This window comes from Pteronotus mesoamericanus, unplaced genomic scaffold (genome assembly GCF_021234165.1).
Source record: "Pteronotus mesoamericanus isolate MK-2021 breed Mesoamerican mustached bat unplaced genomic scaffold, CSHL_Meso_final contig_56, whole genome shotgun sequence".
Lineage (NCBI taxonomy): Eukaryota > Metazoa > Chordata > Mammalia > Chiroptera > Mormoopidae > Pteronotus > Pteronotus mesoamericanus.
The window spans coordinates 10,605,848-10,629,608 of NW_026555201.1; the positions used below are offsets into that span (position 1 = coordinate 10,605,848).

The 23,761-nt window shown below is 38.3% G+C and overlaps 1 protein-coding gene across 1 annotated transcript; it reads left to right on the forward strand.

Moving 5' to 3' along the window:
• Positions 1–1,876: 1,876 nt before the first annotated feature.
• Positions 1,877–15,117, forward strand: LOC129075871 (KRR1 small subunit processome component homolog). Its single transcript, XM_054580084.1, has 10 exons — positions 1,877–2,130; positions 5,013–5,185; positions 6,553–6,687; positions 6,895–7,020; positions 7,113–7,196; positions 8,190–8,246; positions 9,414–9,584; positions 11,562–11,639; positions 11,741–11,834; positions 13,527–15,117. Exons 1-10 carry the CDS (start codon positions 2,046–2,048, stop codon positions 13,667–13,669), a joined length of 1,146 nt encoding a protein of 381 aa, XP_054436059.1. The 5' UTR covers positions 1,877–2,045; the 3' UTR covers positions 13,670–15,117.
• The last annotated feature ends 8,644 nt before the right edge of the window (positions 15,118–23,761 follow it).

Genomic DNA, 23,761 nt, shown 5'->3' on the forward strand with positions numbered 1-23,761 from the left:
AATAGTTAACACCTACTGAGTGAGTACCAAAGGCAAAGCACTTTTGGGGGGGGGCACTTTACATGTTTAAAGTCACTAGTTATGGTTATTCTCATCATTGTAGGAAACTGAACCCAGGTGGGTAAGAAATTTGCCCAAGCCTATACAGCCAGAAGGCAATAAACTAGTCAATATGGCTCCAAAGTACTTTTCAATGAACTGCTTCTATACAAGACAGTAACCAACACAAACAGCCATCCTAACAGAATGGTGCTTTATTTCTAGTTGACAGTTTCCCAGGAGAGAAATTATTATGGAAGAATATGTATATATTTTATACTGACAGATTGCTTTGCAAAAAGGCAGTAACAGTTTACATTTCCACCAGCTTGTATGAGATAAGTTCTTTCCTCCAGCAGATTCTCATCTTAAAATGTTTTTATTATTTCTTTTTTGCCAATCTGGTGGGTGAAAAGTGATATTTTTATATTTATATGCTTCTCTGACAGTAATGAGGTTGATCATAATATGTTTATCAGCCATTGGATTTGCTCTACTGTAAATCGCTGTGTTAGTCAGGGTTCTCCAGAGAAGCAATATATAGAGAGTATATTCATGAGATTATGGAGGCCTGGAAAGTCCAAAATCTTCAGGGTGGGCCAGCAGGCGAAGACCCAGAGAAGGGTTGCTGGTGCAGCTCAAGTCCAAAAGCCATGAGGCTGAAAACCTAGCCCTCCTTGCAGCAGAGCTACTGGGTCTGGCTGCCTGGACTGGAAGTCTTATTAGTGGCTGAGTTTCTTAAAAAAGAATAATAACAACCTGCTTCATATGGCTTCTGGGAGCATTGAAGGAATTGCTTCACACTTTATAACTTTCACCTGCTATTTGTTCTATTATAGGGATTTGTAAATTGTTTTTAGCAAATTTTAAGAATATAGGGATGAAATCACTGCCTGTCATTTATGACACATAGGATAACAACAAAAAGCAGCATATTGGGATCTTCTGTCCCTAACTAACAATCTGCTTTCTACAGAGTAGGAAACTTTTATAGAAGATACATAAGAATCTTTTATGGAAGATACACAAGGGTGGATTTCAGATCATTGTTCCCCGTTTCACTACAAGGAGTTTTTCAAAGACTTTTTCTATTTTGCTGAAAAATTTTTAAATGGCAAGCAGTTAGACCACTCATCAACAGAAGTGTTATTTTTAGTGAGGCTAATAACTTTTGGAATCTTAGAAGTGTGAAGATTTGTAGTGGTGATGAACCTCACATCCTGAAGTCAGCCATATGCAGTGCTAGGTTGCTTGGAATTAGTCATTTTGGGGAAGTCTTGGTCTAGGTGAAATACTTTAGAAGTGTTGCTTAATTACTAACGCTCTGGCTTAGAAAAAGAAATACCAAGCCCCTAAGAAATTAACATCAGAAATAAGAACTTTGAAAACTTACTTTCCAAAAAATTATCAGTCTTGTTTTAACTTTGGTTTTCTCACTTTACAACTCTGGTTTTGTTTCAAGGATTAGAAATAATGCATTTAAAGTACTCTGGCACAAAGTAATGTCACAGTAAACTAGCTATTACTGTCACTTCCTGCCACTGAGAACCATATATAGTCATATTCTAATATTGTTTGTTACCTTCTCCCAACGCCTACCACATATCTGACTAGCATATAAATATTTATCAAATGAGTGACATCAGTGATGGTTTGCACTCTGCGGCCCAACTCAGGAGTCCCTCCTGCGGAGTTAGACTCTGTGACCAGAGTAAAATGAACAAAACACTCCTCTCCAGCTTGCCCCCAGGGCTGAACTACAGTTCCCAGAATGCACTCGAACGACGTGGTTGCAATGCACCCTGGGGAAAAAAGTCCCTGGCTCTCCCTTGGTCAAGTAAGAGAAGCGCTATAGTTTGGGAAAATACGCGGGTTCTAGCGTAGGCACAGAGACCGCGCAAATTTACTCGTCTTAGTTCTACGGCACTCATTTTGACTATAGGAAGTTCAGCCGGAAGGATTTAAGAACCGTTCCACTTCCGGTAAACACCGGGAGCGATTGGAAGATGGCGGCCTCCAAGGTGAAGGAGCTCCCTACAGCAGCTGGGAAAAAAGAATTTCGTAACCAGAAGCCGAAGCCGGAGAATCAAGGTAAGGTAGTGTGAAAACCGAAGCCTGGGTTTGGATGTTTAGTTGCGATTGCTTGCTTCGTTTGCTGGGAACGTGTAACGCCGCCTTGAGTCCGTTTTCTAAAGTTGAGTATCTGTAATTGCTGGTTTTTAGTGTTATGGCCGGACCTGCGAAAACCATCTGGTGGATGTGGTGGTGTTGGTCACATGTTCCTAACTAATCACTTTTGCTAAGGGACCCCAAAATGAAGTTGTGGAATTTGTTTTCTGTAAAATGATGAGGAATAAGAAACTTCGTAGGGCGTTGCAAGATTTGGCGGCGATGGCTGGAAGTCGTTATGAGTGATGCAGTAGGAGTAAAAGGCCGTTATATATTTAAATGAACGCTGATAATGAAGGAGTGAGACAGGTATAGTGAGATATCTGGAGTGTCCTGAACACCAGTTTGTCGGTTCGTGAAGACATTTTGGAACATTATCGTTCTTGTTTGTCACAATGCTAAATATTAGATGATACGGCCCCTACTCTTTAGACTACCTTGCTTTTAAATTGTTGCCCTGGTTTATGTTGATTTTACCCATTTCTTCACTATGAACTAGAGAAAGAGAGGCTAAAAAATAGGTCAGGGTTTCAGCAGTCCTTCTTACTGAAAGTGTTAAAACCTCGAACTCTTATTTTATAGGCATTAGAAAGTTATTAAAGGTCTTTCGCTTTTTAATTATGAACGTGCATAGCAGAGTATAGTATATGTACACCTTAAAGAATAAAACCAACACGTGAGAAAGGAGCTCTCAGACTACTGAGCAAGGCACTATGGTGCTCCAAAAGCCCCCCTGCAAGTACCTCTCAGATTACTATATTCTTTTTATTTTTGAGACATGAAGTAACCGTTCTAAATTGCGTGATCATTCTGTTCCTTTTTTTCTTCATAATCTTTACCACCTATGCACAAAGCGGTTTGATTTTGCCTGTTTTTTGAATTTTATTTGCGTGCGAGAGGACTGTAGGTATGGTTCTGTATCCTGCTTCTTAGGCTTAACTTTGTTTTTGTTATTTAATCAGGGCAGTACTTGAAGCTGTAGTTTTTGTTTTTGTTTTTCCACTACTATAATACGTTCCCTTGTTTGAATATATGCTGATTTATATTTTCACTCTACAATTGGGGGATGTTTGCATTGTTCCTATTGTTTACTATTAAAACAGTACTGCTATAAACATCTTGTGTATATATCTTGGTTTACATATTCCAGAGTTTCTCTAGGTTATAAACAAGGGATTGGAATCCTTGAAGTGTAGGGTATGTGCAAGTGGATGAGAGTTCTCATTGCTCTACAAATACACTAACACTTGGCATTATCTAGATTATGAACTTCTGTCATACTGGTAAATATGAAGTGGTACCTAGTTGGGGTTTTAATTTGAATTTACTACTAATGAAGTTACACATCTTTTCACATGTTTTGGGGCTATTTGTATTTCCTCTATTGTGAAACTCCTTTGTATTTTTTGCCAGTTTTTAAATTCAGAGCCATTGAAGTGTTTAAATTGGGTAGGGACTTGGTCACATGTGCTTTATAAGCAATGATAGTTGTAGATTTTGAGTGTTTTTTAGGATACTGGTAGTGAATGATGAAGATTAGCTAATTCTCTGTGATTTCAACCAGAAATAGCAAAGTGGGTGTGAGTATAAGAAACAAAAAGCAGGTTTACCTGATTGAAGTGGATAACATGGATCATAGATGTGCTTCTCAGACTTTAGTGTGCATGCAAATCTCCTGATGAGATTGTTAAAACAGATTCTTGGGCCTCATCCCAGAGATTGAAATTCAGTAGACCTGGAGCGGGGGCCAAGAATTGCATTTCTAACACATTCACAGTTTATGCTCACGCTGCAGGCCTGTGGATCGGACCTTGGAATAGTACTGATTTAAGTTATAGCTGTTGGATTTAAGAGGTTCCTAAAATCCAAGACCAGGAGTTTAAATAAATGATGTGGGAGATAATTTATGGCCCTTCAGAGGCGTTTTGTTTTAACGAAAGGACTGAATGTCCTTTATAAAATAGGAAAAATAATACTGGTTCTTCCTACCTTTCACAGCTGCCGTGAAGGGTATGCAGAAGGAAGGCAGGTGAAAACTCTTTGGAAAACCTCAATAACCTGTATCACTGGTTATTAACTGAAAGTGTATACCAAAGTATCCGCTTTTAAAAGATTTTATGCACAGGCACGCACATCCAAATATAGTGTGTGTGTGTATATATATATATATATATATATACACACACGCATATTCAAGCTTCACTTCAGTAAAATTTGAAAGGTTAACTTATATTTAAAATACTCTCGTAAACAAAATGGTATTTGAATCTTCAACTTAAACACAGTGGAATGTAGTGGAAATTCCTTGAGTACCCATTATCTGTCAGGCATATGCTAATTAGTGTGGATCCAAGGGGATCCCTTCCCTTAAGGAACTTTGCTTTATGAGGCAACTGAAATGTGTACGGATAATTTTAATACAGTGTGTTGATGATAATGATAGATGCCTGTTTTTTGACTGTTGAATAATCTAAAAAGTATAGGAAGAGGGCCCTGGCTAGGTTGTTCAGTTGGTTGGAGTGTCATCCCATGCACCAAACGGTTGTGGGTTTGATCCCCAGTCAGAGTACATGCCTAGGTTGCAGGTTCAGTCCCCAGCCAGGGTTTATGGAAGACAACTGACCCATGTTTCTCTCTTCCCCCCCCCCCCAAATCAATAAACATATCCTCAGGTGAGGATTTAAAAAAATAAAAAAAAAGCATAGTAAGAGGAAGTGCAAGGAGAGTACTGGAAACTTGTAAATCTATGCATACAAATGTCCAAAAGTAGTTTAAAATCTGATGTGTACATTTTTTTCCTGTAGATGAATCAGAACTTCTCACTGTTCCTGATGGTTGGAAAGAACCAGCTTTTTCCAAAGAGGACAATCCCAGAGGACTCTTGGAGGAGAGCAGTTTTGCAACTTTGTTCCCAAAATATAGAGAGGCTTACTTGAAAGAGTGCTGGCCATTGGTACAGAAAGCTTTGAATGAACATGTATGCATATTTTATATATTTCTCTGAGAGTTTACTCCTGCTTATACCTTTTAAGTAAATGTGTATGTGCTGGTGGATTATTTTTAAAGCACCAGCTACCATAATTGGTTAATTTGGTTCCTTTGGTATTTTAAACATCCTGGGTAAGCTTTATTCTTATAATCCATTTGTTTTTAATTTTGTGAGTAATAGAATACTTTGAAAAAGTCATATACCTTTAAAATTGTGGGGATTTCATGGACTGTCTGAAACTCATGTGTGAACTCCGAGTTTCAGAACGCTGCTCTGTGCAATGATAGTTGCAGTGTTCCTGTACAGTTTGAGTTGCATGATTTTCACTTTAAATGAAAACTTTGGATGTGCCAACTCCCCCCTATTTGTTGCTGCTCTCATGCCCTTAGAGCATCATACTCGTTTTTATTTTTCAAACTGTGTGCTGAAATTGATTAGTGGAGCCAGAAGTCAATTTAGTGGCTATAACAAGTCCTTAAAAAAATGAATGTATCATATGTGGTAAGGATCATTTTATGAAGCTTTTGGTTCATTTATTATGTGTGTGTATATATATATGTGGGTACTAGGCTGTTATAGCAAATATGTTTCTCAAACTGAGGGACTGCTCTGGAGTCATTGGTGCCCATCGGGTATGAGGGTGGCTGGCAAACTGCAAGCGGTGTTTTACAGCTTTCTGCACCTGAGATTGGCCTTCCTGGCCCACTCACTCTCTCTGGCTCTCACTCTCACTGTTGTAAACTAACAGAGACCCAATCTTATGTTGAATAATCCATTACTCACTATGTTGAAATATTCTTCAGAATATGCCCGTATATCAGAAAATAGCATTGTTGCTTGCTTTGTTGGTTCTTTCTACTGAGAGTTGATGCATAATTTTCCAATTATTGCTTCTTTCTGAACCAATTATAATTTGTTTTTACTTTGTTTGTCTTTAGCTAATTCAAACCAACTTGAAAAAAAGTTGGAAAGGGAAGTCCATTCTCACCTTAAGGAGCAGATGGTGGTTTAGAGCAAGGTCCAGGATAGGGAAGCCGTACAGCTCTACATTTTTACCTTAGGTCTTAAGTATGGATTGCCATATTTTTTAAACAAGAGATCATCTTTATTCCAGTAAGTTCAAAGTATTCTAAATCCAACTAAGTATAAATGGTTTCAATTGTTTGAGTTTCTATATATTTTGAAGTATGAAAGTAATCAAGCATTCTTTATATTAACTACCCAGTCAAGGAGGAAGTTGACAGAATTTTAGAGAGCTTAACTCATAGTAATTAATACATTAGGAAAGGCTCTATAATAATCTAAAATTGAATTCATTTTTAGACAACAGCTTGTTTGCTCTTTCCTTTTTACAGCACATTAATGCAACCCTGGACCTGATCGAGGGCAGCATGACTGTTTGCACAACGAAGAAGACTTTTGATCCGTACATCATCATTAGGGCCAGAGACCTAATAAAACTATTGGCACGAAGTGTTTCATTTGAACAGGTAGGTTTGCAGTTCAGGAGATTTTGCCTTACTTGTGCCAGCATTAGAGACAGCATGTAACACTGACCCATCCATCCCTGCCTTCCCTTCTTCCCTTGCTCTCTTCGTAGTGTTTTCATTATTCTGCTTAGATGTCAGTGTGGGCTTTGAAAAGAAATGTGTATGTAAAGAATATTGGTGGCTTGTTTTCTTTATTTTTTTCAAAAGGCAGTACGAATTCTTCAGGATGATGTTGCATGTGACATCATTAAAATAGGTTCTTTAGTAAGAAATAAAGAAAGATTTGTAAAAAGAAGACAACGGCTTATTGGTCCCAAAGGATCTACATTGAAGGTACATTTTATCAGTAGAAAACTTGAGTATCTTCCTCTGTCATTATTTTTCCAGTGTATTTCAACTGAATTTCAACTTTCCTTTTGATGCAGGCATTGGAACTCTTAACAAACTGTTACATTATGGTTCAGGGAAACACGGTTTCAGCCATTGGACCATTTAGAGGCTTAAAGGAGGTGAGAATAAATTAATATCTTTAGTTAATTTTCAGCAGAGAACAAACAATTTGGTTACATTATTTCATGATTATTGTATTTTTCTCCTGAACCCTAACATATTATGGGTGACCTTTGACAATTATAGAGACATCATTTTTCTGTTAGAGGGTCTGCCCACCATCACTCCTTTGACTACAAATTTTAAATGTGTAATTAGGCTCTTAGTCTGTAGCACATAGGAAAACATGATGTAGTCACATGTGCTCAAATATTAGGGAATCGAACGGCTCTTGTTAGTTGCAGGAATGTATGTATATAGCCAGTAGAGACCAAACTCAAATTTGTTTTCCTTTAAGATATATTTTCTTTTGTTTGAATTTATTGTGATGTTTATTTAATGTTTTCATGAACATTTTTGATGTTGTTGTTGTTTGGATCTGGCTGTGAGATCTTGCTTCTTCCTTTCCAGGGTCTTTAATGGAACTCTATTGGACCTCTTTCTTGTAAATTGCCTGCTCTTTTCTTCTGGGGCAATATAATAATAAACTTAACTACATTGAATACTTACAGTTCTATAAAGTCTAAATATATTCAGTTCTTACAACAGAACACTGAGGTATTTTCATTTCTACATTACAAATGAGAAAGCTGGAACAGAAAAATAAGTGACTCCCATAAAAAGTGGCAGTTCCATTATATGAGCCCACATTTTCCGATTCTAAATCCAGCCCTATTCCCTCTAAATCGCAGTTCCAGAGAGTTGTACTAGTTCTGTGTGTCACATTTTACCAGTATAATTGAGTAATTTTATTGTACCTAGGGGAGGTTGACTATTACGAAATATGTAGCAGCCACTAGAAGCAGTTGAAGGAACTGTCATATACAATTTGGTAGCCATTACCCAGTTTGTAGGATAATTGACAATATAATAATCATCTACCTTATACCTACTTCAGTAAAATCATTATAAATGACTAATTCATCTAATTCATTTTTCTTTGCAAATTTCAGGTTCGAAAAGTAGTCCTAGATACTATGAAGAATATTCATCCAATTTATAATATTAAAGTGAGTATTAATTTATATATTACTGTGGCATTAAAGAACAGTGGTTGTCACAGTTCATTTAGTTACAGAAAACTTTCTTGAAATTAAGTTTTTATAAAAATCTAATGTACAAAACAGACAAAGCAGAGCTATTTGAGTTAAATTAGAGGTAAAGGTTAGCCCACTCAACTCAACCCATTACTGTAGTTACTTCCTTGGAAGCTTAGGAGCCCAGTACTGACAGGGACACTGTGATGTATTATATAGTTCTAATTCAAAGAAGGGCCTCACAGAATTTGCCACAGATGATACCAATTCTGTTTTCTTAGATTGTGACCCCATGTATTATATTTAAAGATGTGGTGTTTCATAATTTTGCCTTTTTCTATTAAATAAAGCCTGGAATATTTCATGTTGCATTAAAACCTACTTCTTTTGGTAAGATGAGATTTAATACTCAAATTAATTAGTTTACCCAAAATGCATCTGCATCATCTCTTTTATATTATTTCCCTTTTGAGAGAGATCTGTTACATCCTTGTGTACACAATTCATGACTGAACTTGGAAATGTAACCATGGTATAATGAGCTGTTTTATGATGGGTATTTATTAAGCAACCCACTTAGATATGATGAAGTTAAAAAGTCTCTGTTAGATTGAGGTGGAAGAGCAATTTTGAGGTACATCAGGACATTAAAGAAAGCTAGTCATGCATCTGATGCCTGGTTTGCATCCTTTGATGTTCCAATCTCTGTAAAATTCAAATGGAGTGGATAAAATGTGAGAATACTGTTTTTATCTGATCATGAGAAAGTTTGCTTTTTTGGCCCTGTGATATTTCAGGTGCTACCAACAGCTTCCTGCTTGCAGGGAATTCTATGAAGAACTCTCCCTGCTCTTAAGTTGAACTTTAAGGTTTAAAGAAATAATGTTTGAAAAGCTGAATTAGTCTCTTTCATCTTAATTTATTTTAACACTTCTGAATTTCTTAATCTAAATTTCTGATGGTTTTCTGATGCTTGGTTAAAAAATCAAGATTACATCTTTTTTTTTCTTTATGGCATTGTTTTAATCCTACCTCAGAAACTAAGCACTGTTTATAAGAACAATATTTATAATGTCTTGGTTTGAAAAATGTATGAATTCTGAAATTAAAATTTTTACATTGTATATTGCATGACTGAAGACCTTAATGATTAAAAGAGAATTGGCCAAAGATTCTCAATTAAGATCACAAAGTTGGGAAAGATTTTTGCCACAGTTCAAGCACAAAAATGTAAACAAACGCAAGGAACCAAAGAAAAAAACTGTGAAGAAAGAGTATACACCATTCCCACCACCACAGCCAGAAAGTCAGGTCAGTGTTAACTGTTGAATTTTGTTACATGAGGAAGAAACTTATAATCAATTTTGTCAAAAACTTTACTAAGGTATTTTAGGTGGAATTTCTGTGTGTGTGTATGTGTGTTTGAGTGTGTAGAGAGATAAGAAAACTGAACATAAATGTAAATAGGCTTATTTTGAGCAAAGTACATTGGGGTGGGGACTTTACATCGTGACTGTAAACTACGTCAGGGTGGTTGGTGCCACTCATGTCCCTGTAACCACTAAAAAACTCAGTGATTTAGCCCAAAATGATCTCTGCTCTGCTTTGGCTCCATTCCTGTGGCCGTGAGCTATATGACTACTCCAGTATTGAAATCTTAAATTCTAGTGTCTATCCTTTTCCAAAGCTATGAATGCCTTCCATTTTTTCAGCTGTCGTCTGGATTCATTTCTTTTCCAAAATTTCCTTTTCTGTTTTGCCCATCATCGTTTTCTTTCGTGCCCCCTTTTCCTTCTGTCACACACGCCCAGCAAAACTCTTAAACTTGAATCAGTCCTAAAACTTGACTTCTTTTCCATAATGTGGCTACCAAATGTAGGCAGGGAAAGTCATACCTTTGGATTATACCCACCGTAAATTTATGTTTCCAACCTCAAATAGGTCCTCAGTATTTTGTGGCAGGTGTGTGAATCCTCTTAATTGTTTAGGCACCCTCTCACTCCTAGCAGATGGCATCGAATTTTATTTTCCTAAAATATTTGAGACCACCAAGCATGAACTCTTCCAACCTCCTCTTCTCTCATCTACTTTTTTTCCCATCTGTATCCTTACTTTGCCTGCTCTTTTACTTCCGTCTTCACCTATCTCCTGAGGGATCTTGCTTCATTATTCCCTCCCTTGGACACTCTTCCTTTTCTGCTAGTTCTTTGTGCTCAGCACGTGAACCATCCCTTTCTGGGGACTGTCTGCCTTCTCTGCAGCCCTGTGTTTGAAGTTGTTTGGGGAAGGTTTGATGAAAGATCAAAGGGAAAAGAATGATGATGGAAACACAGTGGAGGTGCTGAATCATGAGGTCTCCTCTGGAAAGGGAAGGAAGCGAAGCCAAAAAGAGACTGATAGTTGGGGGAAAGTGGAGTGATCCAGTTACTAAACGGTACTTCCATAACACCTGCTTTACTTTCTGTGGCCCTGTCCTCAACTTAATGGTCTCATCTCTCTCCCTTCAGCTGCAAGCTGCTTAAACAGTAGTATCTCAATTGATTCATTCTGCCACTTAATTGCAAATAATTTACTTAACCTCTGCATGCCTCAGTTTTCCCATACATAAAACGGGGGTAATGATAACACCTATGTCAAAGAATTGTTAATGAGAATTAAATGAATTAGTAATTGTAAAGAGCTTACACTTCTAAAGAGTTTAGAATATTATTTTAAGATATAATAACACTATGTACGTGCAAGGTAGGTCAGTTATCAGTGTCAGCTATGTAGTAAGTGAATGAGCTGTAGCTTTCTCTAATTAGTGTTTCAGTAGTCACCAAATCCTGACAATTCTTGCTTTTCATTTTGCATGTACTACCTTTATTTCAGGCTTTTACTGCTTCCCCGTTCATCTGTACCTTAAAAAGTGCTGCTTTGGTCTCTTCATTCTTCTCAGAAACTTCAGTTACTTCTAAATCACATCCCATCTCCTTCGTCTGATGTTCAAGCTTCCTCAAAAACTATTCTTCCAGTTTCCCATTACACTTTTCTGAATCATTGGCCTTCCACCCTGCATAAAGCAGTGCATGCATGTTCAGTGAACACATCACCTACTTTCCTACCTCTGTGCTTTTGTGCATGTGTTCCCTTCAGCTTAGAGTACATTTCCTTTTTTTTCTCTGCTCCCTTTGTGAGTTAATCATAGATTTTGGACCCCACTGTTTTTACCTCATAGACATTCCTTTCTTAGGAAATGACTCTCGTCTACATTATTTCTGACATAATTGTAAATACTGATTTCAACAGATTGATAAAGAATTGGCTAGTGGTGAATACTTCCTGAAGGCAAGTCAAAAGAAGCGGCAGAAAATGGAAGCAATAAAGGTAACACTGTCTAGCTTACAATATTAATAGCTAAGTTCATAGAAACTTGAATTGTTATTTAACTATAAATTGTGTTTTACTAATATATTTTTATAATGTAGGCTAAACAAGCAGAAGTTCTCACTAAGAGACAAGAGGAAAGAAACAAAGCTTTTATTCCACCTAAAGAAAAACCAGTTGTGAAGCCTAAGGAAGGTAAAGCTTGCTTTCCAATTCTTGGTGTGATGATAAAGTCTGTTATATTAAAAGTAAACCCCTAGTGAATTTATCTAAATCTCTTTGAGAGTTAAGTAAAGAAATAGCCCTGTCTTCCATTAATTCACACAGCATTTCATTAATCACTAACCCCAGGGACAGGAGGCGACTGAGGTAACGTACAAGTTAGGAGCAGCGGATGCCTGTGTTCAGAGCGCCCCAGACTGCCAGTCCTCTCGTGGCCTCTGGATGTGCTGGGGAAGGACCTTTTGTTTTGAAAGACATAAACCAGCGCAGTGACACCTCTGTGAAAATAAAAGTAAAGCCCTGAGATCCTGAGCTCTGCTACCGTGCCTCTCAAAAAGGGATTATCAGAAGTTGTGCTTTTCTTCTCTTATTTTGATCTGTGGCTTAAAGTTTCGTTCCTATATTGTTAACATGGATTTTCATCACCCTGGGCTGAAGGACAGCAAAAATACAGGGAAAGTTTTATTCAGGGGCTACTGAACAGATGCTCCGAGGAAACATTCTCGTGCCTTTTGTTCTCCATTCCTAGTATCATTTTGACTCATCCTCTCCTCTTTGCAGTTTCTTTCCCACTAGTAACATTGTGCTATTTATTCATAAAGCAACTCTGAAAAGTGGCCAGTGGCACATGAGGGAGGGGTGTCCCTGGCAGCATTGTGTGCGACCTGTTAGTCAAAGCCTGATAGAGCATATTATTAATTGATATAATATCTTACATTACATCGGTGTTAACCGCAGTAAAAATACTATATTCTGTGTAGACATTGGTTATGTAAAAGTTAAAAATACCATAAGCATTATATTTCCAGTTCGTACAATATGTCAGTCATGCACTTTGAAGGTAGTTCAATAATTAGTTTAATCTCAGTTTATTAGGATTAAAAATGTAGCTGTTCCACTACAGTGAATGCTTTAACTCTCTGCTTGATTTGCTGGGTAGTTTGTATATTTTATCTTGTGAGTTTTTTATGCTCTAAATACTGTTCTTCAAATGGTAGGGGAAAGTTGCATTTTTTCCACTGCTTTTGTTCAAGCTTTTGACATTGATTAAATGGTTGAGTTCTGTTAAGAGCACCTCTGAATACTTTCAGATTATTGTTTTTATAAAATTTGACTAGTCGTTCATTGAACTAACATTTGGAAAACTTAAGTTTTTATGTGGTATTAAATGACGGTATTGACCTATTAACTTTATGATTAATTATAATTATTGAAGCCTGAAGGACTACATGTAATATTCTTAGTGAAATGTAACTTTAAATTATTTTAATGTGCAAGATGCAAAATTAGCATATTAATGAATACTGTATAAATTTTCAAAATATGGGAAAGAATGTAAATAAAAGTAATCTAATTTTACTCATAAGTATGATTTAAGGGGGGAAATACAGTTTTAATATAGTTGAATTCAGTAACTAGTTCAAATAGCTAAACAAGAATGCCTTTTTCATGTATACTTTCACTAATGTATTCTTAAAGTATTTTAAGACTTTTTTTTCTTAAATTTCTAACTTTCCTTTAGGCAGATGGCAGGTGTTTTATATTTTTTAACATGACCTCCCAATTATAACAATATTCTGAAATTATTGTCCTAGATACATATTCTTTATGTTTTATTTGGTAAAATCTAAAGAATTACATGTTTTGTGTTTTTAATTTGTCTAGCTTCTACTGACACAAAAATTGATGTGGCTGCCATCAAGGAGAAGGTTAAGAAAGCAAAGAATAAGAAACTAGGAGCTCTTACAGCCGAAGAAATTAAGCTTAAAATGGAAGCAGATGAAAAGAAAAAGAAGAAAAAAAAGTAATGCACTCACAAAAACACTGAACTAGAACTTACTAAGCTATCTCCTTTTGTAAAGGACTTTGAGATACTAGGGCATTAATTGCCTTATGTGTAAGAAGTAATACTCTGATTACTTTTTTCTGAGTTTTTCTTTATCAGTGTTTAAATATACAGCTGTTTTTTTATGAATTATTATAGTCTTCATGTGTTTTTTGGAAAACTTTATACTACAGAGTGGTATATATCTCTTTGTACACATTGTACCTAATAATCTGTTCCAGGCAGGCTTGGTCTAGCATGATTTTAGGAGTAATTCTTTAGGGTGTTTATATAAAGACTTTTGGAATGTGGCTACTGTAATTATCCATCAAATTGAGTGTCTGATGACATTGGTTAGTCTTTAAATACAGGGTGGGACAAAAGTAGGTTTACAGTTGTGTGTATGTGAAAGTTTATTCTTGTATTATTATTTATTAATTATTGTATTATTTTTTCATATGAACAACTGTAAACCTACTTTTGCCCCACCCTGTATAACTATGTCCCAGCATTTGGTTTTGAGGAAAATAAATGCAGATTTTTTAGTGCTCTCTCCACCGATAACAAACGTTTAGGTTTATTCCTTTTTGTGATTTTATTTTACAGTTTGTTCCAACATTTAACAACCCATAAGCCAAAAAAAAGAAAGAAAAAAAGCCTATTCAGTCATATTCCTTAATTACTATTCTATTCGAAGTCTGGGGAAGTGGAAAGACATCAAATTGCAAGTGGTTAAAGTAAAACCAGATATTTAGAGTTAAACAGCATGCAAGAAGTTATGTAGAAATGTTTTTACTAATGGAGACCAGTGAAGTTATGTAGAATCACCTAAATCGAGCTCACCCATTTTAGGTTACTTACTGAAAGTCACAGTTGAGGCAGCCTGAAAACAGTACTCATTCACAGAAAAATGGAAAGTAAAAGTGAGCTTATCCTGTAGAGGTAGGACATTGAACAGTTTCTTCTCTTGTTTATGGCTTTACTGCAGCAATATATTTTTTTCTGGCATGTTTTAAAATTAGAAATACACCCAACTGTTATTTTGAAAAAGTCTAAAAGTGAGTGAGTTCATAAACTTTTTTTCCGCATTGTACTAATCCAAAAGAACTAAACAAGGCTATTGGTGCTTGACCAAAATGGTAATAACAGCACTCAGTACTGGTGAACTAACAATGAGAGAGATATGTATCTATTATGTGAATGCTATATTTTGCCATGTGTAATGTGCACTTTTTTGCCCAAATTTTTGAGGGAAAAATAAGGATGCTCATTGTACATTGGGTAGTACCTGAAATACCTTGTACCTGTTCTTGTGTTTTATAATTATTTCTTACACAAAATTTCTTGTATATATGTTCACAAATAAATGCTAAAATTCCTTTATAATTCAGAAAACAAGTATCTAAATATAATAAAGAATTGAATTAAAAATTTATGACAAAAGTTTTTTCTGAAAGTTCGGACCAAAAATGTGGGTACGCATTATACACGGCAAAATACAGTATTATCAGCCAGTCCTGGATACACAGTATTGTAGTAACCTGTGAAACAAAATATAATATCCTCTCTAACATTTTTTCTCATGATGCAGTAACATAATTCACAAAAATCTTAATGAAACAATTCAAGATTTACATACATACCTGTTACTTTGTCTTGCTGTGGGCTAGCTGTAAAGTTAGAGAAAAGGAAAAAAAAATAAGTATAAAAAGTCAAGTTTCTAATAATAACCATTAACTGTTGCTTTGGCTTTATTGCAGAGATTTTCGAAGGTTAAGTTTTAAAGATTTAATTGTACTAACTGCACTAAGTTGATACCTTTAAAGCAACATTTTATATAAACATATAAACTTTTTATATACCACTACTGTAAATGGAAAATCATTTTATGTACCATATCTAGCAGATAATGAATACATTTAAAATTAAAACATGAGAATTTTAAAATAAAGAATTAAATATTAGTAGTACTCAGTGTGAACAATTTATTTTTTTAATTTTCTTAAAAGATTTTATTTTTTTAGGGGGAGAAGAGGAGAGGGAGAGAAACATCAATGTGCAAGAGATATATCCATTAATTGTCTCTCGCACACCGCCAGCCAGGCACCTGGCCTGCATCCAAGGCACGTGCCCTGACCGGGAATCAAACTGGAGACCTTTTGGTTTGCACAATGATGCTCTTAACCCACTGAGCCACACCAGTTAGGGCAATGTGAACAATTTATTAAAATATTTTTCTGGGCCCTGGCTGGTGTAGCTCAGTGGATTGAGTGCTAGCCTGCGAACCAAAGGGTCGCTGGTTCAATTCCCAGTTGGGGCACATGCCTGGGTTAAGGTCCAGGTCCCCACCAGGAGGCACTTGAGAGGCAACCACACATAGATGTTTCCTCTCCCTCTCTTCCCCTCTCTAAAAATAAATGCTAAAAAAAGAAAGAGTAAAAAATACTATTCTGAAAATGTTTCTCCCTTAGAAGAATGATCAGTAATAAAGAGACAGTGGCATCCCTCTTATCCATTCCAATATGTCATTAAATTATAAATAGGGCATTTCACAATCATAAAGCCATGATTATTCCTCTCCATTCATTGAGTTGTATTCAGAATTTGACCTTCAGAGCACCAGGAAGAAAACTCCGCATCTGCTTTAGCCTTCTGGATACTTTTATTAGTCAGACGTGTTTTGCACACCAGTTCTGCTCCAGCTGTGGATGGATTCCTGTGGTGGAACCAAGAAGGAGCTGACCCTCTGGGTCCTTGTGAGCATCCCTCATCATCATACCTGTCATTGGCTATTTCTACACTCAGTTACTGTGAAACTGCTGCTCCTTTAACTTTTCTGGGCAATTCTATCCACAAAATCATGAATGTAATCTACTATTTATATTTTTTTCTTACATATATATTTTTTTTAATGTAAATGACTATTGAGACAATTACATCCATGCACTAGCTAAAATCGTCTTGTGTGCCATCCAGTAAGCCCAGCACATTTTCACAGAACTGTTCTGATTTGGCCTCCATGGGTGTCTATTGAACCTACAAACAGTATCTAGAAGACCACAAAGAAGGTTTTTTTCCTCCAGTGTTTGCCATAATTTGTCAGAGATGGAATCTGTGAACAAAATCTTTTATCCCCTAATTCTTGCCCCCCATGCAAGTTAACATGTTATTTTCCTCTTCATCTTTCTTAAGAGCCCAGGGTCTTTTTATAACTGGACTACAGACTTTGTTTTCTGAATTTTACTCCACAAGATTAGAGACCATCTCAAGCTGGGTCTCCTATATCAAAAGCTAAATCTCCAGCAATTTTCTTCTTGTTACTATCATTGTTACTAATTATATAAATTTTTAAAAGGAAGGGTTTGGCTTTTTTGAATTTTTTTTGTTTTTCGGAAACATGCACTCTGTTAGGGCTTGTTTGCCAGCCAGAATAGGCACCTTGGCTACAAAGGTGAATATTAAATGGGCATAATTCCTATCTGCCTGGAATTTAGTGGGAAAGACAGACAACTAACCAATGGCAACCATTAAATTACTCTAAGTTTGAATCACTGATTTTTTAAAAAAATTTTTATTGATTCATTTTTAGAGAGGAAAGAGGAGAGAAACGTCCATTTGTTGCTTCACCTATTTATGCCTTCATTGGTTGATTCATGTATGTGCACTGACCACAGATAAAACCCGCAACCGTGGCATAGTGGGGCAACGCTCTGACCAACTGAGCTACTCAGGGCCTGAATCCCTGATTTTAAAGAAGCAAATGAGGATTGTTCATGGGCATAAAAACATCAGATAGAATTTAGGTATAAAAAAACCACCAAAGCACCAAGAGTAGACTCAAGATTTGGGATTATAAGGAGGATAAATTTGGGGATAATAGAAAATAAATAATTTATTGAGTGCTCCTGTATGCCAAGTCCATGTTCTAAATATATACATATATTTTGTTTATTTTTCTTTGAATTGCTTCACCAAACCTGTGAAGAGGTATGTCATCTACATTTTAAAATTGAGGAAATAGGTAAAGACACCTTTCATTTAGAATATGTTTATCTCCTCGTTTTGGCTGCCTGTGTTTGTTTCTATGTATTAGGTAGATCTGCTACCTCACCCAGTCATGGTAGAGTAGCCCATTGTAGTAGGTGTCCTGTGGAGCCCAGTGGCGCAGTCTCCCTGGTCATCTGAGTCAGGTGCCCCAAGTATGTCCCCTGTGTGGGTTGCGTATGTCCTCCTGTTGCAGTTGAGCCTTGGCTGTTGGCACATCAATAGGATGTATCGACCCTTGTGCTGATTAGTTGTGAGGACTGGCCATGACTAGTTTTGTGCAGGGGCTGACCCTGCGGAGCAGGATTCGCTTTAGCAGAGCTCTGGTGCCTGGCAACTCTTGCCCTTTCAATGTGGTGTTTGCGGAGGTGGTTGGGTGGTGCTCTGGTGTGGTCTGAAGATGGCCACTGAGTGTGTTGGTTCTGGGGCCTCTGGAACCAACTCTGTGCTGCTTTTCTCACGTACAGACATGGAGAGTGCATGACCCCCACCAACACCTCACTCAGTGTGGATTCTGTTGGGACCCCTTGGTGCTGAGCTCACACTTAGGCAGTTCTGAATTTCATTCCTCGTTCCATACTTCAGAAATGGAGGCCCACAGAGAGGCCGGGACTGGACAGGGAAGGTGACAGGCAGACTGCCAGGTTAAGGCTCTATCCCCTCCCATAGGTTTGGTGTTAAAAATCAGAAATCCAAATGTTTTGGGAAGCTGTTGCCTATTCCTTCTTAGGTAAGACTGTTTTCCATGGGTATCCAGATCATTGGCCTCAAATACACACACACACACACACACACACACACACGCACGATATAAGGACTAGGGTTAAGATTCTAAGAGGAGCATAACCTGACTTAAGGAGAAATTAAAGTTGCAGGTACTACATACATGTGACAGCTCTCCTATAATTTTATAGGCATTATTTTACATATGACTGGGGACGTCCCTAAAGAGTGCATGCTAGAATACTCTCCATTGTGCAGACAGGACCCACAGCCCATGAAACGCACAATGGCTTTTACAAACTCCGGAAGAGGTAAGAATGAGGTGTTGAGCCTGAACGTGAGTCTGTGTCAAAGCTGGGACCCTGACTGTACCAGGCCTTTCCAGGCAGCTGTGATGAAAGGAATGTTGGGGACACTATGTAAAAATACGATCATGCATGAACAAGGAGGCTTAGTAGTCAGAAGTTGAGAGGACAATTTGGATCCCTGTGATTCAAAGATCAGACTCAGGAAAGAAACTTAAGGAAGTGAAGTCATTTCCTTGGTAACTGACCCCAACAGAACTTGGAACCTCTGTTACCAGGCATCCACGTTCTAGTAACAGCCCCATAGCCAATTCACTTGGCAAGAGACACAGATAGAGAAAGATGTTGTCTTGCTGTTTTCAGAATTCCCAGGGCCCTCACTTTTGGAAACCCCACCATGAGAGCCTTCTGTAATGCTGAAGACACTGGCTGGACCCTCGTCCTTAAAATCTATGGCCATTTTCCAGGATCCCCTGAGGTAACACTAGGCGACAAGGGACAGAAATATGCAAGCCAAGCTACCTGTGTAAGCCTTTGTGGGCGACCCCTATAGAATCCCCTCTATCTACCAGGAAGAGGGACATGAAGACAGGGCCTGCCCTGAGCAAGAGCAGGTACATAACCTGATACTCTGTCCAAATTACAAGGTGTGTCCAGAAGGTATCCAGCCGTGTCCTATGAAAAATATTAACATTCATTGAAGAAGGTACAAAATACAAGAAACATTGTACATAGGACAATGATGCCTCAGTCCCCTTCAAAGTAGGCACCTTGGGACCTCACACAGTTCCAATTGCCATCAGTTGCCCTGTCATAGTTTCCTGAATATCAGCAATGGTCTGAAATCTCTTCCTTTTCAAAGGTAATTTTAGTTTTGGGAAAAGCCAGAAGTTGCAGGGCACCAACTCTGGGTTATAGAGGGGCTAAGTTACCTGGGTGATTTGATGTTTTGCCAAACTGCACGAGACATGATGTATGAGTGAGTACGTTGTCATGATGTAGCTGACAATCACCAGTTGCCCATAGTTGTAGCCTTCTGAATTATCTGAATAGTTACCTCAGAGGAATGTTCAAAACTAATGTAAAATTTGACGAAGATTTGTTGCTCTACTTGCCCAGTCACTTTGAATGTGATGGCCATGGATTTATACCTGTAGTGAAAGAGAGATAAGGTTATGATTTTCACAACCCAACACCCTGCCTACAGCAGGTCTCCACTGGAGCCAGCATGCAGTACACAAGCTCACTCAACAGCATCTACCACCCCTGCTAATACAGTGAAGTTGTCATTATCCATGCATGCACATTCCAGTCCACCCTCCTTGGCTGCCAGGTCACATCCATGTCATGCAAACCATTCTCATTACAGTAACAATGGCTGGAATTTTTCCAGACAGATATCGTACATCCGAGGATAGAGCTTACAGAGTGGAAATGGGGATTGCTGAGGGGCCTCTTACCTGCAGCAATGCGTCTGCAAGGTCCTGAATCTGTCATGTCTCTTCCTACTTTGGTGCACATCTGTGTGCGTGTGTGTGTGTGTGTGTGTGTGTGTGTGTGTGTGTGTATCTTCACCGTCAGAGAGCAGGGCCTGTCTCTTTTCTGCAGCTGTGGGGGACTCAGCAATCACAAAGTGTCAAAACCATGGGCACAGTGACAGTCGGCCCACCAGAGATGGCGCACACAGTGGACTCTTCAAAGGGTTCAGAGGTGTACCCTGGGGCCTGAAGAGGACAATCACACACCAGGACAATCAGGGAGGCCAGAATATGCAAGAGAAGGCAAAGCAGATCGGTGATTCTGGGAAATCTCTGATTCCAGGACTGTCCTGGCTTGAGGTGCGTTGGGAAGGACAGTCTTTGTCAAGGGCCTGGCAGACCACACAGCAGCCTGGTCTTTGTGATCTCACCTCTGAACGGCTCCGGAGTAGCTCAATTTCAAATATATCCTCCAACCTGTGATCCCGCATCCCAAACTGACTCACTGTGCAGCATGTGCCACGTTGTCACTCTCAGGTGCTGGGCTAGGGGCCTGGAATATTCCAGAACCAAGGTGTGGGCTCTGCTCTCAGACGGCTGAGCAGTGATGACACGGTATCGTGCAGAGCGGAGACCTGCTGTAGGCAGGGTGTTGGGTTGTGAAAATCATAACCTTATCTCTCTTTCACTACAGGTACAAATAACCATTTTATATTATTCTGATCCTGTTGCTCTTTTAGGATAGAAATAACTCGATTCACGTCCCCCAGAGCAAAGCAGACTCAGTGCTTCGGGCGTGGCAGGCAGCATGGCCCCAGCCCTGGCTGTGCGGGCGGGAGGTCTCCCACTTGCACAGGCTTCCGCTGAGACCTCCTGCCCGGCACCTTCATCGTGCCCCTCAGAGATTCACTGACGTTTCCATGATGTTATGAGTGGACCCCTTGCTGCTTGAAGAATCATTTCAGAAAGAAGGGGCCACATGATGGACAATTACCTCCAATGCATTACACAGAGGGTCAATTTTATTTTGCCCAGAGGTTTACACAGGACTGGAGAGAGAGGGAAATGACAGAGGTGGACAGAGACCGGGGTTGGACATATCATCTTACATGTCTGCTTTAGTCACAAGGAACATTTTCCTTTCAGTGGCTCAACCTATACTTGGTACTGGTAGTAGATTTTCAAGAGCTTCCAAGTAAATATACCTTCAACAAATCCTCTCAGGTCAGAAAACACCTTCAGAAGAAAGCCAGCCAGTATAAGGCACCTTGGAGTCAGAGCACTGACATTGTCCCAGCAGACACACACTGCCCCCTGGTGGCCCAGTGAGAAATGGCAGAAGTAGTGCAGATAACATTGTTCTGTTGGCAATAGAAGCCCAAACAGACATCTTTTCAGGGTGCATTTAGACCACATTACATTCTGTAAGATTAATGTTTCTGGGGTGTGTTCCAGTGCAAGTCCTTGTCTTGACATTTCTCATTGTAAGAAACAAAGGCCTGTTTCCAAGTGCAATATCTCAGCGAATGTTTATTGGGCACCTGAGCAATGCCCAGTGTCCCCTCACAACAAAAGAAATGTTGGAAATCACTTGTCTACCCCACCACTCTGTGTGCTTGCTTTTAAAATAGATTAGTATAACAACCAAAGCATATTTATGGAAATATTCCCAATCATATCAACAGGAAAATATATTATTAATTGGAACATTAGAACTCAGCATGTCTCTATAATACCCTCTAAATATAGAAAGTTTTTTAAAATAGCATTACCCTGTATGCCCAGCCAGTTTTTCATTTCATATAGGCAATTATCTCATTACTATTGGTTTCTCCAAATACATGTTTCATTGCTGCACAGAGTTCATTCTAAAATCTTGTACATGAGGGAGTGACCTGCTTCTGTGGTTCCTGCTGCCCTCTTCCTTCAGCCACCAAATCCCCCTTTGTCTTTGAACATGGACTTAACCCACAGCCACCTCCAGGCAGCTTCCAAATCTAAAATTATTCACTGAATTTCCAGAACCCTTCCTCTCAATCATTTTCTCCCAGGATGCCAGGCACTTCACATCATGTTTTATCATCTTCATTCAATATGGAGCTTCTCTGAGGTCAACTGTTGCTCAGTCAGATCACACTTCAGCCTTTTGTACTGTGCTTGGCATATGGTAAATACTCATTACTAGTTAGGGAAATATTATGAATCTGTGTTTTCCAAATCAGTAATGGGTGTATATCGTATGCCAATAAATCCAGTGGAAAGAGTAGGTAGAATGAGAAAAGAAAGGGCCAGAGATGGAACCCTGGGGGAACCCCAACATCTAGGACCAGCAAGAACTACCAAGGGAACTAAGAGAAAGAGGAAGAAAATGTAAGGTAGGAAATGGTGTTCAAGAAATCAAGAGATAAGGATTTCAAGTAGGGGATAGTGTTCAACTGTGTCCAGTGCTGCAGGGAGCAGTTAAATAGGGGCTGAAGAGTATGCATCTGGCAGGTAGGAGTTCACCGTGAACTTGACCAAGCCTAGTTTTATTCCTTCAAGCCAGAGAGCAATGCTTGACCAAGTGTTAGGATTGGAACCTCTGTTGAGCTGGCGAAAGAGGGGTGGGATGTGGGGAGTGGTTACCAGATTCAAAATTTTTCTCAGTCCAAAAAATATAATTTATGTGATATATAATATAATATATAATTTGTATCAAAACTATTTTATAGATTTAAATCACCATTTAATTTATTGTCTACACAGATGTATTGGGGAAAGGAAAAGAAAATACACCAAAATTCTCCCAGTGCTCATAGTAGGATAGTGAGTTTGGAGATGTGCCTCCTTTTTCCTTCTTCTTTCTTCTCCTTCAAATGTTTAATAATATGCTCATGTTACTTTCAAAAAGGAAAATGTATTAAAGATAACAGAAGTATATCTTGCAGGTATTTATTGGCAGTTCTTCCAAATGAGTATAGATGATTAGCATTGTTACCAACCTTATTGAAACTTTTAGTTAAATCCATTCCAATATAGGCGATTTGCATCTGAACATCGGATAAAAGTGTAGGATATTGCAACCATCAACATGTAAGCTTTAAAAAAAAGCTCTTAATTATTATTTTTCAATTTTTTTATTAAATTATTGGGGTGACATTGGTTAACAGGATCATATAGGTTTCAAGTGTACATTTCAATGATATAAGATCTGTATATTTCACTGTGTGCCCACCACCCAAAGTCAAGCCATTTTCTGTCACCATATATTCAGTCCCCTTCACCTCCACACTCCCCACCCCCTTCCCTCTGATAACCACCACAATGTTGTCTGGGTCCACAAGTCTGTTTTATATCCTGCATATGAGTGAAATCATATAGTTCTTAGCTTTTTTTGACTGACTGACTTCACTTAGCACACTATTCTCAAGGTCCATCTAAGTTGCCTCAAATGGCAGCATTTCATCTTTTCTTGTGGCTGAGTAGTACTCCATTATATCTATGTATGCACCACATCTTTGTCCAGTCCTCTGTCAAAAGACACCA